The sequence below is a fragment of the Quercus lobata genome, chromosome 8, assembly GCF_001633185.2.
Source record: "Quercus lobata isolate SW786 chromosome 8, ValleyOak3.0 Primary Assembly, whole genome shotgun sequence".
In the NCBI taxonomy this organism is placed as follows: domain Eukaryota; kingdom Viridiplantae; phylum Streptophyta; class Magnoliopsida; order Fagales; family Fagaceae; genus Quercus; species Quercus lobata.
In genome coordinates, this window is record NC_044911.1 from 22085994 (window position 1) to 22102526 (window position 16533).

The 16533-nt window shown below is 34.0% G+C and overlaps 1 protein-coding gene across 1 annotated transcript; it reads right to left on the reverse strand.

Moving 5' to 3' along the window:
* Positions 1-14269: 14269 nt before the first annotated feature.
* Positions 14270-14716, reverse strand: LOC115956607 (protein GRIM REAPER). The gene has a single exon (XM_031074932.1). The coding sequence runs from the start codon at positions 14714-14716 to the stop codon at positions 14270-14272; it is 447 nt and encodes a 148-aa protein (XP_030930792.1).
* Between the last annotated feature and the right edge of the window lie 1817 nt (positions 14717-16533).

Below are 16533 nucleotides of genomic sequence, written 5' to 3' on the forward strand. Positions count from 1 at the left end.
TTCAAAAAAATAAAAAAAATGAAAATAAAGGAAGTTCAGATCTCAACCTCTCTCTCAAGCTCATCTCAGTATTTTAATTTAATTTTTCAATTTGACTCTCTCTCTCTCTCTCTCTCTCTCTCTCTCTCTCTCTCTCTCTCTCTCTCTCTCTCTTCAAAAGCAAAGTTCAGATGTCTCTCTGACTCACCAGCAAAGTTCAGATGTCTCTCTGACTCACCCTTTCTCTTTTCCTCTCTTACTGGTGGTGGTGGTAGTCATCCCACGATGAGGACATGAAGGAGTAGCGACAGACGGAGTGGTAGCCAACAAACTGGACCTTAAATCAAAATCTCTAAAGATCTCTAAAACTCCAAAGTTCTAGAGCTCGACGAACTAGTGTTTTGCTTACCCAAACGAAAATCTCTAAAGCTCTCTCTTAGATTGGTAATGGTGGTTATTGAGGTGGAGATTGGTGGTTGTGGGTTTAATCTAGGCTCAGATCGATGGGGTGTGACCATGGGTCTTCAGTCTTCAGCCATGGGTCGTCACTCTTCAGCCATGGGTCGGTGGGGAAGATGGGTTTTCAGCCATGGGTATTAGGGAAGAAGAATAAGAAAGCTATGGAGATTCGGCCATGGTGGCACACCCATTCCCGATCTGCTATGGACGAGCCACCCTAATGACAGTGAACATGATGGGGATGATTTTTACAGTTTTTATGATAGTGATGGCATTTATGCTAATGATCAAACTTTTAACAATGAGGATGAGCTTGAGTTTAATGCTGATATTCCTACTAAGGTGGCTGCTTCTTAAGTGGGTTCAAAGAGAGTAGGTAAAGAACCTATCATTAAGTACCCACCTGAGGTCTTTCATATAAGTGATAGTAATGATAGTGTGGGAAGTGATGGTGGTGGAAGTGGCCTAAAAGATGATGTAGAGTTGAACTATGGTGTTAGGGACTTTGTTAAAGATAGTGGTGACAATTGGGATAGTAAGGATGATGCTGATGTTAATGAACCAGGCCAAATGGGTATTGATGTAATGAACTCTGATTATGAGGGTGAGGAATTGTTGTCTTGTGGAATCATCATCTGATGATGAGTTTGGGTATGATACTGATGATAAGTCTGAGGATGATAATTGGACACATGTGGGAGATGAAAGGGAACAGAAAAAAGAGCAAGTGAAGAAGTTCCCTGTGTTTAAGCCAATGGCTAAGGCTGAGCATATTTATTTTGAGAAAGATATATTGTTTACTACACCTAAGTAATACAAGAAAGCTATAACAGATTATGCAGTTCATGGTGGGTGGGGGATCAGATTTGTTAAAAATGATCTACAGAGGGCAAGAGCTGTCTACAAGAAGGGTGTAAGTTTGTTGCTTATCTAACAAAGGTGCCAAGGGAAAGGAGCTACCAACTAAGGACATTGACATTGGAACACACCTGCTCTAGAAGTTATAAGAATCCTAAGTTTACTTCATATACATTGGGAAGAAATTGATGAAGAAAGTGAAAAGACAGCCTAATATCAAGCTGAAAGACATCCAAGAGGTTGTCCATGACAAGTATACCCTAAACATAAATGCAAGAAAAGCAAGAAGGGCTAGGGATAAGGCTCGAGAATATGTTAACGGGGCTTATACACAACAGTACAACCAGCTGTGGGAGTACTGTGAGGAATTAAGGAGGACTAGTCCTGGTAGTACCATACTTATGAAGGTACATACCTTCCATAATGGTGATTTAGTAGCTGAGATGGATTTAGTGTGTGGGGTACCTTCTTTTGAAAGGCTATACATATGTTTGGAGGGCTGCAAGAAGGGGTTTTTGGCTGGATGTAGGTCATTCATTGGTTTGGATGTCTACCATTTGAAGAACAAGTCAGGGGGGCAATTGATAACTGCAGTATGTAGAGATCCTAATGAGGAGTATTTCTCACTTGCATATGCAATGGTAGAGGCTGAAACCAAGGACTCTTGGACTTGGTTCATCAATCTGCTACTTGTAGACATAGGTTAGAATAGGAGATGGATGTTTATGTCAGACCAACAGAAGGTGTGTAGTTTATTCTTTATTTGGTTGTTTTTTTTCTTCATTTACTCATTGTATCTATCTCTAAGACATATTTTCCTTTAGAACTGTTTGTGACAGGGGTTGGTGCAAACTTTCATTGATAACTAGCCACAGTATGAATATAGGATTTGTTGCAGAAACCTCTACAACAACTTCAGAAAGAACCATCTTGGTGTTCTAATCAGAGAACTGTTTTGGAGGGTAACCAAGGCAACTTATAAAGAAGAGTTTAATAGGGTGATGGATGAGTTGAAGGGCATTGATGCTGATGCACACAGTTGGTTAGATGTTCATTCAACAACAAAATAGGCCAAACACATATTTAGTAAGGATGCCTTGACTGACACTATAATAAACAATATGTGTGAGAGTTTCAACAATAGGATTCTTAAATTTAGGTCTAAGCTTATAATTAACATGGTATGAGTCTTTGTGATCACCTACAATTAATTAGGTTCATTGTTTGGTATTGTTTTTAGCAGGTTTTGTAATTAATATCTAATGTTTCATTGTACTTGTATGTGCTTGCAGTTTAAATGTATCAGGCTATATCTCATGATTAGGTTTCATGATTAGGTTGTTGGGCAGGGCAAACCCAATTTGAAGTAAAATATGGTCTGCAAAGTTTCACTGTTGACTTGGCCACAACACACTGCAGTTGTAGGAAGTGGGATATAAGTGGCAAACCCTATGCTCAAGCAATCACTTGTATATTTTTCAATAGACAAGATGCTGAGCAGTATGGTCACCCATGTTACCATGTCTCTACATACAAAGCCTACTATAAACCAATCATAGTACCAATCAATGGACAGAATATGTGGAGACCTAATGGTGTGACCCCAGTTCAACCTCCCATCAAAAGAAGACCACCTGACAGACCTAAGAAGTAGAGAGCAAGGGAACCTAATGAGCTAATAAGTAGGAGAGCTGGCATCTCTAAGCAATGCAAGGCCTGTGGTAAGTTAGAGCATAATAGAAGAAGTTACAAGGGTAAGATTGGAGAGAACTCATTATTGCAAGGCACCACAAACAGAACCAATACATCTAATAAGGTAATATATGGACATGTGTGTGAAACACTTGCTTTTCAATATTCAATATTAATGTGTGTGAATTTCTTGTTTATAGGCCAGCATGCATAGCTTCAGCTCCACTCCAAGTGCACCACCTCAATCTAACATGCATAGCCCATTCACTGCAAGTGCATCATACCAGTCCAACATGCCCAGCTTTAGGCCAAGTGCACCACCTTAGTCTAGCATGCTTACCGAGCCACTCCAAGTGCACCATACCAGTCCAACAAGCCCAGCTTCAAGCTAGGTGCACCATCTCAAGCCAAGACAAGTTCAGCCACTCAATTTGCACCATCTCAAACCATGATGCACCAATTCAATCCAAATGTAACACCTCATGCCAGGACAAGCTCATCCAATTCATTTCAGGCCAACATAAGCACATTCATCAACTCATATACACAGCAGCACAGCTCCACTCCAACTGCACCACACCAGTTAGGCAGCACCACACAAATATCTAGATGCACATCAGAACTCCAGCAGCAGCAACCCAAATCCAAGGCAGAAAAAGATAAAGGTGGTCACATCAGAGACTCTAAAGGCTTTTAAGAATGCATCCAGATACATGGAAGCAATCAGACATGGTGGGAGTCAATCATCTGTGCATGATCCAAGGAAATGAAGAGAGCATAAGTTCATTTTTCCTTTACTTGTTTTGTGTATTTATAGTGATAGGGTTAACTATGGAACAATGCCCTTTGTTTTGTAGAAAGTAATGGTAATGGTGATAGGGTTAACTATGAAACAATGCCCTTTATTTTGTAAAAAGTGATAACCTTATATATGTTTAATCAATGCAGCAGAATTTTTATTTGAAGAAATTTGCAGCATTAATGTTATTTGATGCAGCAGAATTTTTTCAATGCAGTAGGTTTTATTTGTATTACTGAGTTTTATTTAATGCAGCAGAACTTTTTCAATGCAGCAGGTTTTATCTGCAGCAAAAATTTTAGCAGCTGTTCTATTTAATGCAGCAGAAATTTTAGCAGCTATTTTTTTGTTAACACATCACAATTTTAATGCCTACCCACAAACTATGAAAATCCACATATTACTTAAGCATGAGTTTGAACTTTGAAACCATTCCCCTAAGTCTGCTCTGAATTATGCAGTAACAGGGGGTGGGGTATTGGCTAATTGTTTCTGCTTTAACACAAGTCTGTAATGGCCTTTTCATTTTGCTGTCAATTTTTTTATTTTCATTCTTTTTTTTTTCTTTTTTGAGAAAGAAGACTGTGAATATCATTATGTTTTTTGGTATATATATATATATATATATATATACCAATTATAAGTGTGTTCTCCAGTATAAGTATTTTCTTACCTAGTGAGGTTGGGACCTAATACAGTCCCTAGTTTAAAAAAAACAGCTGGTATGTGAATGAGTGGATCCTAGCTATTAGCAAATGAACTATATGTTTTCCCTATAGTTCCCTATTTTTTGTTCACTGTGTGTGTGTTGTTTTCTAGGTACAGGATTTTATGAGGATTGGAAATATTGGGATGTGCTTGTTGGTGAATAATTTGGTTTTTGCTTTTGTATATTTCGGGTACCTATTAGAAATGGAAGCCTTTATCCAATTGAGTTTGTGTTTGTTTTTGTTGGGTTTGTTATAGATGGTAATAGTAGTAGGGGGATAAGGTATGTGAAAGTATGTTGATATTTGTGTTGTGGTAGTAGACTTAATGCTGAGGCTTCCTAAACTAAGATTTGGTGGATTTAGAAGAGAAAAATACACAATTTTTTGTTACAATTGTTAACATAGGTTGTTGTATAACTAAAGTGGTGTCATTGGAGCTGTGGAGCAAAGTTGGGGTAGACCATAGCCTCTTGAATTCCTTTTGATAACACAGTAGAAGTGGGCAAGAGAAATTTGTTTAGTTTTACTAATTACCAACACTTTATGTGCTTTCCTTTCTGGGGCATATGTCTACTGTTATATTAGGTGGGTTTTTGTTTGTTGGAAATGGAGTGGAGGGGCATTAGTTTTTTAATCTTGTGTGAGACATTAATTCATCTAGGGGCTTTTGGAGAGGGCATCTATTTTCAGTAAAGATGTCTCCTCTTGTACTGAGCTTTTAACTTTAGAATATATTTAGGGGAGAGTTCTGTTGTGCCTTGTTTCCCATGTGCTTGTTCTATTCTTTTTGCTCTACAAGGTGAAGATATCCCTCTTTTTCACTTTAATGAATTTGCTTTTACAGTACAAATGGCAACATAGGAAAACATAGTTAGAAAATAGGGGTATTCATTTCATTCCAAGAATGGTACCAAAAAAGAAAAAAAAACTAGTAGGTGTTTCCATGCTAACTACCTAACCAAAAATTTTACACACTGCCAGCCCTATGCATTAGCAATTATAGGATATTGAAACTCCCCCATCTATGTAACATGCTAAACAAACATACACTTCCACTAACCACCTAACCAAACATAAACACTTCCACTACTTGTCAAACTACCCATACAATTAAAGAGACAAATCCCATATATCACCAATAAGAATACCAAAGCCACAGTGTAAAACTTCTCTCTCTTGTAGCATCTTGCAACCTCGGCCTCTAGTCTGATAATCTGTTGCCTTTGCTCTGAGATGAGCACCTTATCACGTTCACATATCTCATCATCATGCCATTGGAAGAATTTACACTTTCACCCAACCTGAAATGCAAACCAATTTCTTCTTCCATCAAGCTGCTTAATGACCGATAAGGACTGTATAATTAACATGAAATTGAAAAAACATTGTTGTTTATATATAACCATAGCAATCTAATTTTTAAGAAAACATTAACATTGAAGATCAACATCATTTAAGCATGCACTCCATAGTAAAGAAATAACTCAACTTCAGCAAAAATAGGATGAATGAAGCTATTTGGTCTTTCAACCCTTCTCCCTCCCAAACCAAAAAAAAAAAAAAAAAGTATTTGAATTTTATCGAAGGAACAGTAATGAGTGTCTTAAACAAATGACTATAAAAGCATATATGAAATTCTCAGTCTATTAAGTCCACAGAAAAAAAAATGATTAATTACTCAAATATTGAAATACTCAAAACCTACATTCTTCCAACATGATTAAAAGTTGAGGGTTTTTTTTTTTATTTTTTATAATTGATATTCATTTATTTTACTTAGCAATTGAAAAAGCCATAAACAACCCAAACTTTTAACAGCACATTAGAGTAGAAAGCCAAACTCAAATCCAATTATTGGAGCATTATAATCATACAAACCTTAACCAAAACCTCAAAAACCAATATTTGTCAAATTTTTGGGAAATGCAAACAAAATTAGAGCAGAAAGCATAGAATAGCTTAGATATTTTAAGCAGATTACCCAAAGGTTGAGATTTTCAATAATCTTCATAAACAAAGCGTAGAACAAAATCACAGCTAAAACATTTCAAGCACCCAACTCAAAGATTCCTAGAATCACCCATAACTCCAAGGCTAAAATAGAATAACATCAATAACCCACCAACAGTAACAAAGCTTGAACTACCCAATAGAAAAAACATGATTAATTAAATAAAATACTCAAATATTGAAATACCTAATAGTTTGGACAGCCATAAAACCTTCTGCCTGGTTTGTCTAGTGTCCATGAAACGACTAACACTGGTTTTTCAGCACAGTAGCACCTAAATGGAGCTCTCCTCCTAAAGCTTGAACTGGTTGAAGAGCTTGCTTCCATCTGATCAGGGACTTCGAAATGGTTGAAGATCTTGAGATGGTTGATGATGATGGTGGCTTCAAGTGGTAGAGATGGTTTGAGAGGCTGATGGTTCGAGAGACAGAGAGGCTAATTTAGGGATTAAACTCTAATTTGGGGATTTTTCTTTACCTTGCGCGCTAGATTGCCTTCACGTGAGTTTCCCCATTATTTTATTGATCCATATGTAAAACAAATCATTATTTTATTGATCCGTCAACCACATCAGTTTTTCCCATTAGTTTGGTGACAAAATGGTGCTTCAAGGACTTAAATGAAGGGTGTTAATTGGTTTAGGGACTAAAAGTGGTAAAAATAAAATGTAAAGACTAAAATGGAAAAAATTCAAAATGTAGGGACTAAAAGTGCATTTACGCCAACAATCAATTAATCAATTAACAAATTAAAGATTAATCAAGAATATTCTCAACAAAAAAAAAAAAAAAAATCAAGAACAAACAAGATTTATGTGATCAATCAAGCATTCAAAAAATAGCCAAACACAACAACCCAAAGATACAAAAATTAAACTCAACCAAAGTGAAACTACTACAGGATTTAACGAAAGAAATTCTAACAAAATTTCTATACAACTTTTTTCCCGAAAAATCAACTACATAAAGTCAACCATAGTTCTATTAATCTTTGTACACAAATTTAATTCAACCAAATACACAAATTCAAATAAATATACAACCAAAAAAATCCATCACTTTCCTAGCAACCATGGTTTTAAAAACCGGTACGGTGAAAGAACGGGAAAAGGTTCTAATTTCCAGTTTTATGGTTGGACCGAGGTCTGACTGATGGTCGAACCAATGACGTCATAAATAATTTAATTATTATTTATTTAAATTATATAAATAATTAATAATTTTTTTATATAAGAAAGTAAGATTATTATTATAATGTATTTATTTATTATTAAAAAAAAAACTCAAATTTTAGATAATGCTGTAATTAAAAATATTAAAGTAACCTTCTGAGAAGGTTTAAGCTGCCCACTTTTTCTCATTTCCCAACCCACCCAAGTGAAAAGTCCCCTATATCATTAATATCATCACCAACTCCCATTGTTACTTTATTTTTCTGTCTTTTGACTCTAATCGCTACACTCTCTTCTCACCGTATGTGTCTCAAGTCTAGGTTCTCCTCTTATTGTCATTATTATTATCATCATCATCATCTTCTTCTTCTTCTTCTTCTTCTCCACACACCCAAAAAGATCGAACCACCACCGCTGCTCCAGCTCTGATCTCCAAAAAGGCAGAGGGTAAGGGCGAGAAAAAAAGAAAAAAAAAAAACCAACTGAGAAGGGCAGAGGAGCAAAGCTTCAGACGTCATGACTCGTGAGGATGAGGAGGAGAAAAAAATTTTGAGATGAGGGAGCCTGGCAGAGAGGCATGCGTGCGTGTGTGCGTTTCCTTGAGTTGAGTTGAGTTAAAACTTGAATGAAGTGAGTGAGATGAGATGAGATAAGAGTGAGGTAGGGAGTCTGAGATGTGGGAGGCATGAGTGTGAGACTATGAGAGTGTGTGAGAGTGTTTAGGTCCTTTAGGGTTAGTTTTTAGGGTCAAAATGACATAGTTTTAGGTTGATAAAAGTAAAAAAAATCCCAACCGATCATTAACCGATTCGACCATGTTGGTTCCCGATGCTTCGATTGAACCGGCCAGTTTTTTATTTTTTTCGGTTTTTAAGTCATTTCCGATTTTTACCTATAACCAAACTAGATTAGAGTCCGGTTCCTGGTTGAACCGATCAAACCGGCTAGTCCGGTCCGGTTTTTAAAACTATGCTGGCAACCAATCAAATTTTCTTTTCTTTTTCATAATTTTCCCACTAACCAAACAACTTCAAAATCAAATTTCTTAAGTATCAACTACAAAAGAGACGCAACAAATGGCTAAACTTCAAAGTCCTTGTAATTTCTGTGACATTCAAAGAGAGGCCAACAAGGTTTCCTACCATCTATTTGATGAATCTCTACAAATCCATCTCAGTTGCTCCAAGGGCGTCTTTGTCTTCATTCTCTCCCATAAATAAGCCTCGATCTTGTTGAAATAGTTGAGATTAGAAGGAGGAGAGGATCAAGAAGATGGTCTAAGCAGTCAATGTAGGATTGTTCACGGTGGATTTTCGAGGTCAAATATGACATTGTTAGTTGTGAGGTTTTGGTTTTGTGGATGGGTCTGAATCTAAAAATGAAACTGTATGCAGTCAGTTCAAAACATTGTATGATTCCTAGAAAGTGAGTTATGAGAGGAGAGATTAAAATGAAGCAAGAAAGAGAAGATGGTTGAAATGACATCCAACAGATCATTTACATTGAGATGAGCTTGATGAATGGGTTGAAATATAAAAATTTCCAAACTTTTCTTGCAATTTCATTTTCTGCGTTGAGTTTAATTTTTTTGTTTGTTTTTGGATTGTTGTGTTTGGCTGCGTAGAAAGTGGAAAAAAAAGCTTGAATTTTTTTTTAAAAAAAAAACTCATCCTTTCAAATTTTTTGTTTTTTTTGTTTTTTTTTTTTTATGTGGCTTTTTTTATTCTTAAAGCTTTTGAAGTAGAAATTATTATTTTATTTGCTACATGTATGCAGTGGTGTACACCGTTTGCCATATAAGCATTTTACGTAAATGAGTTAATAATAGAGGCTAACTTTTTTTTGAGAAGAAACAATAAGGATAACTTGATATGAAGTTAAACATAACAAAGACAATATTAACTTCTAGGTAAATTCCAATAAATTACCCTGAGATTTGGGGTAATACCAAACACATTCAAAACTTTAAAAAAAAAAAAAAAAAAAAAAAAATACAACAACAACAACAACAACCACCAATTTAATCTTCAACACAAACGGTGCGAATGCTTGCCATTATGCGGATCTGTCTCTCTTTGCTATCTCACTTGAATTTCTCTTTTTCTCTCAATTTTTTTTCAATTGCTTGTTCGAATTTGACTCTCTCTTTCTTCTCTTTTCTTTTTCTTCATCTCACCTAACTCTTTCTTGGGTTTGGCCAACATGGGTATTGGGAGTTTGATATTTGCTTGGGGGGTTGATGGCAACTTTGTGATGGAGTTAGAACCTTGATTGGTGTTATTGGGTTTTTGTGAGTTTCTTTGTACAGGAGAATTTTTTTTTTTTTTTTTTTTTTTAAAGGAGCTTTTCCTTTTGATTTTCTCGGTTGCCAAATGCTAATTGGTGGAGATGTGACTTTTTCTATTGATTTTCTCAACTTTTCTCTTTGATTTTCTTAGATTTTCTCGACTGCCAAACTCTACTTGGAGGAGATGTGACTTTTCCAATAGCTTTTTCTTTTCCCCATTGCCCAAATAAAAAGGGTTGATTGATCTATTAAGAAAAGGGTGGGGTTGATTTTCTCAAATTTTCTCGGCTACCAAACGCAAAGTAGCAAAGTAATTAACTTTTTAAAAAAAATTATGAAAAAAATCAAAGAAAAGCTTTGCTTGTTGATTTTAAGAAGAAAAAGGAGAAAAATTCAAAGAATGAATCTTTGGGTCTATGACGGATTATTCAAAAAATTTCAGATTTGTACATGCAAAGGAAAAGAGAGTTGAGAGAGATATAGAGTTGGTGAGATTAGGGGAAAAAAAATAGAGGAAGAGAGAGAGTAGATCTGAGTTTCAATTTGGTTTTGTGAAAATATTGTTATTAACGGAAAAAATTAACTCCATTTGTGTTAAAGGATTAAATTGGTCATTTTTTAAAAATGTTGGATGTGTTTGGCATTATGTCAAATCTCAAGGTAGTTTACTGGATTTTACTCTAATTTCTACCAAAATGTATAAAACAAATTGAGAGTATAGAAACAAAATGATATTTTATATTTTATAATATAAACAATAGTTTTTTTTTCCAATATCTCAATATAAAACGTTTGTAAGTATTGGATTTTATATGTATGCTGAATTGATTAATTAAAAATATTTCTCATCTTTTGGAATATAAGTAATTGCTAAAATAATAGCTTAAAAAATGAATGGGACATATAAAATAGATGAAAATTTGTGTTTGCAGGATTAATACCGTAATTGCACCAAATTTCATGATTCGATATGCATGTCATTTACGTTTCAATTAAACAAATTTTCCATCTAGCCAGCGATGAATCTCAAATGTCCAAATCTTTACCCAAAAAAAAAAAAGACTGGGCCGCACCGTCTAAACACGCTGCCTTGCAACATATATAGTTACTAGTAAATAGTATTTTTAACCATTATTAAAAAAGAAAAAAATGCGTGTCTATCTTAAAAAAGTTCACTTGATTTTAAAATTTATTTTTATAAATATATGTGTGGGGGTGTTAAGCCCAGCAATATAAATCTATGTATATATTGGACCATGGGCTTAATCCGAGAATATGAAGTAGTCCAAGGAGGGGTGAACATTGTCAGAGGAGTATGTGTTAGTAAGTGAAGAGGTTAGTTTTGATCATAAGCATCCAAGAGTGTGGTCCGAGGACGAATGTTTCCTTGGCCGATCAAAGCTAAGATCTGAAGGGGTGGTCTACCACCCAAGGCAATATTCTAGGAGATTCTATTGATATGGATAAGCATCACAAAAGCAGAGGATAGAGGGAAGTCCTAAAATATCTGAAGAAAAAGTTGTTATCACCGCATTGAATGCTTTACACCTAACCAACTGGCCACATTTATGTGGAGGTGATACCTGAACAGTAATTTTCAGCCTTACTACTACTATTGGCGATTTTAGGAATGTGCTAATGGGATAAGGATCAACACTAGCAATCTATCCTACATATGGAGGGTGGGGATGAAAGAAGGAAGGTAGTATAAAACAGAAAGAAGACCTTGAAGGAAAAGGATCTAGAAATTGAGAGAAAAATATTGTAGCAACCAAGAATTGAACTTGTAATCAAACTTGAAAAGAAATATATAAGAACTGATCTTCTTAGATTTTGCCGAGGATGATTTTCTTTAGATTAAACTAGTCTATCTTCATTTCCTCGTCATCTGGATCCACTTCACTTTTTGTCTGACTTATTAAAGCCTAGTTTTTCAACTCATTCTCTACAAATTTTTTGTATTAGGCTCTTTGGGCCTAAGTTCATCGATCCTTTGAGCTTGGGAGCCGAATTGTGACCTTACAATATGTTATACTCTTATTGTATTAGAAGTTTTTTTTTTTTTTCATACATAATTTTTTTTCTATTCTTGTGTAACAAAAAAAAATCATCAATTAAATTAATTCTTTATTTTTTTTTTTATCTATCCATTATATATATATATATATATATATATAATGTCTTAGCTAAATTAAACACAATGACATATAACAAAAATAAACTCATCATAAAATAAAACAAAAATTTCCTTCCAATTACATTCTTAGTAGTGGCAGTTCTAGAAATATTTTCCAGGATGGTCATTAAGAAACTTAAATTAGACAAAATTTAATTAAAAGAGAACTTCATATATTGACCCAAAAAAACACACACTCACACAAATACATAAAGTCTTACAATTTCTTTTTACAATTTTTTTTTTTTGAAATTTTTGCATGATAGTCTTATTACCAATGTTGCAAGTTACATCTCTATCAAAATTTTAGTTAGATAAAAATTTTCTTGGGATTTTTTTTTTTTTTTTTTTTTTTTGTGTTTATAAGGACCTAATATATTGTTAAGGGGACTAAAGTTTAAGGACAAAATTTGGTTACAAACTTAATTATACCCTAAGGCTACAACTCTCATTAAATAAATTAACATGATCAATTTTGAAAATCTAATTGTTGAATTGCATGTTCTTTAATCTCTATGTTCTTAAAACGCATGTCAAATTTCATATCAATCGTATGTTATTTATTTTTTATCCATAAATTTATTTTTTATGTATAATTTTAGACTACAAAAACTCGAAATTTAAAGATTTGATTGATGATATAACTATTAATCTTTAATCTTCTTGAAATTTTGTAAATATGAAGATCAATTTTGAAAATCTAATTGTTGAATTGCATGTTCTTTAATCTCTATGTTCTTAAAACGCATGTCAAATTTCATATCAATCGTATGTTATTTATTTTTTATCCATAAATTTATTTTTTATGTATAATTTTAGACTACAAAAACTCGAAATTTAAAGATTTGATTGATGATATAACTATTAATCTTTAATCTTCTTGAAATTTTGTAAATATGAAGGATATAAAAAGAATATGTATCTATTTGTGGATTTATCCAAATTCACGTACAATAAATATATATATATATATATATATATATCGAGTAGAGTTATAGTGTTAGTTTATAACTAAGTTTGTTACCAAAATTTGTCCAAAATTTAATTATGTTGAGCTTAAAAAAATTTAGGGTGGTCACAAATTAATATTTTTTAAAGATTAAAAAAATCATAAATTTTTAAAGTTTATATATAATAAAAAAAATTCAGGTCAAGGTGGTCTGTGACCTCCTTAAACTGAATGTAGGGCCGCTAGTGACTCTTAGTAGAATTTTTGTGTTAACTATAGCAATCCACCTTAAACTAGGATATTTGCTCTTTACACACTAAATTATAAACTTGTAATTAACTAATTATCACCCAAATTGTAATAAATTTTACAATTTGCACCCTATAGTTCATTTTTTTAATGCTAGGTCACAATTTCATCATGCAATATTTTATATCAATAGTTTGTCAATTATTTCCTAACAAATAGTCAAATTCCAATACCGTGTGTTTGCCACAAATAGCGGCATACGCCAATTTTTGGAGGGTTTCATGGGGGTAGATCCCCATTAAAATTAAAATAAATATAAAAACAAAAACAAAAACAAAAACAAAAACAAAAACAAAAACAAAAACAGAAAATATTTACTATATTTAATAAGACTTATATTACATCTTGCGGCTCTTGCCAACGAACTGATGTTGTTGGCATCAAACTTAATTTGGTTATTATTACCATGTAAATCAATGCTTGGTGCCTATATATGCCAGCAATGTTATTTGCATGGAAAAACACAAACGCAACTTATCTCCACCCTTAAGTTGACAGTAGCAGGACAAGATATAAACTTTGTAGATTTAATATCTTTGCATATAGCATTAGACAAAAAATATACACAATGACATTGCCTTTGTATAAGGGGATCGGAGATATCCTCACTTGGCTTAGTTGTGTTTAAAATTTACGAACTTTTTGAGTCAAGAAATGAATTGAAACAGATTGGTAATTGGAAACAAGCCAGCATTTTAAATAGCAGTGTTGATTATTAAACATGAAAATAAGCATTACATTCAAAGAAGTACTCGGGAAATGTCAGCGCAATCAGCTGACATATATGAACTTGTATTCGTAAAAATTGTTCGTAAAAAGTGTTAGATACATAACACCAAATCTTACAATAATTTACCTAAAAAAAACATTCAGGCATACCCACAATATCCATACTCACATTTGACACCATTCTTACACTTCTTGTTACACTTTCCACAGTGATTCACATTGTAAAAAGTGTTAGTACATCTTCCATTGCAGCAATGCTGTCCTTCTTGGCACTTTTTCCCACATGCTCCACAGTTGTTCTTATCTGAAAGAACATTACGGCAATGTTTCTTGCAGCAATAGAGAAGGCTCTTCCCTTTGTTTGCCGATACCCCATTACATACATTGTTAGTAATGGGATTACAATCTGTACCTTTCTTTATTACACTTGCTAAGAACCGGCTTCTCGATCTGAGATTGGACAATGGGGAGTCTACTACGTATTCTTCGTCGTCTTCAATGTCATTTGAGAAGGCTGTTTGATATTGCAAAGATAGGACAAGGGAGAGAATGGTTGTAAGCTTGAGGAGATTAGTACTGTAACCCATTTGCTCATGAAGTTGCGGATTGCATGCGTTCAAGAGTGTAAGCTAAGGGAGATGGGTTTTATAAGCTGCAAGTTTTTGACAAAATATTCCATGGACTAAGCAATTTTATGATTAAATAATGGCTTGCTAAGTGTTGAAATTTGAATGAGTTTAAGCTTTGTTAATTACTTCTAGATTCTCGCCGAACCACATTAAAGTCTAATTTTGACAAATTGGATCGGAAACTTGGCATCTAGCACACCTACTTCTTGTAGGCTACTGCCACAGCTGTAATTAAGAATAATTATATATGAATCCAATTGCTTTAAATTCAATTTTCAAACTAATAAGAATTTGAAGTACTGTAAGTATATATATATATATACACACACACACACACACACACACACACACATATCATCATGGTATTTATTTCAGTCAACTCAGATGTTACTTTTGCGAGTTTTCACGTATACTGTTGATCTCGACATCAAACTCTTGTACTCTAATTAAGAACATAATTACCACCGCACACCCTTGATGCGATGGTCACTTCACAAATATAAGTGGGGGCAAGGGTTGGGGTTCAAGTCTCCAGAAGGGAGCTTCACACACATATACACTAAATTAGGCTAGAGCAGAATTCTATCTTGTATAAAAAAAAAACATAATTACATGAACAAACAGATTATATTACTAAGAATTTGATTTGTAATGAAAGTACTCAAAAGTAATTGTTTCGACCCTGTTGTGCCTCATCTATCTCTCCAAACTGTCAACACCTAATTAACTCTTCAATATTGGCTAGTGTTATGACAAAAACAATTGGAACATGAAAATGACGACGCTTTGATTTTCTTTTTCTTTTTTCCTCTTTCCTCTTCCTCTAGGTAAAATAAGGCCATGAATTCCCTAAAAACTAAGGGCACAATTTTCCAAAACCCAATCAAATTATCGTAAATAATTATAAGGTCTATAAATCATCCTAGAGTTTGAGATTATAAATGAAGTAATAATATGATTGATCATGTCCACAAACTCAATGTTGTCTTGTATGTGTACGATGCATGTTTTTTTCAACAAATTCACTGCGAGTAAAGCACAAGTTCAAGGTGACCGTATGATCAGTACAATGCATGTCTTTTTATGACGATGGCAGTGAATTTATATTTAGTTGAACTTGATACTATGTATTGCTCCAAGTCCAAGGACCATCTTCATGGTGAACACAGTGAATTTGCACCAAGGTGGTACTTACATTTACGTTGTAGTAAAAGCTTGAAGTATCAACTTTCAATGGACACCATCATAACAACACCACTACTAAGCTTGACCATGGAGGCATGATAGACGTGTAGGCTAGGATCGATGATCTTTTTTCCCGGCGAGAAACGCGTCAAACTCACCGCTGGGTCACGTTACCCAAAGCTAGATCCTGGAAGAGGATCATAATTAAAATTGAGATACGTACCCCAATTTCCTTCGTCAATCTTAGAATTTTTAGAGTATGTATAATAAACAAATCTGAAAGGAGGTTGCAAATCACAGTTGACCAATAGCACATATATATGATTATTATCACATGTTTCTCCTTTAAGTCCGTGACGTACCACCGACTTCGTTTGCATTACTCTTCCAACTTCCAAGTCCAACCAAGATAAACCCGTGTGTGTGTTGTTGTTCATTACATCAACATTTATTAATGAGAAATGTTAACCAATGCTTAAGGTTATTGATTTATGAACTATTTTTAAAAATATTTTATGAAAAAATAATAAAGTAATTAATTTTGTTAATAATATTTTATATTTTTTTATGAAAGTGATGTCAAAATTTTC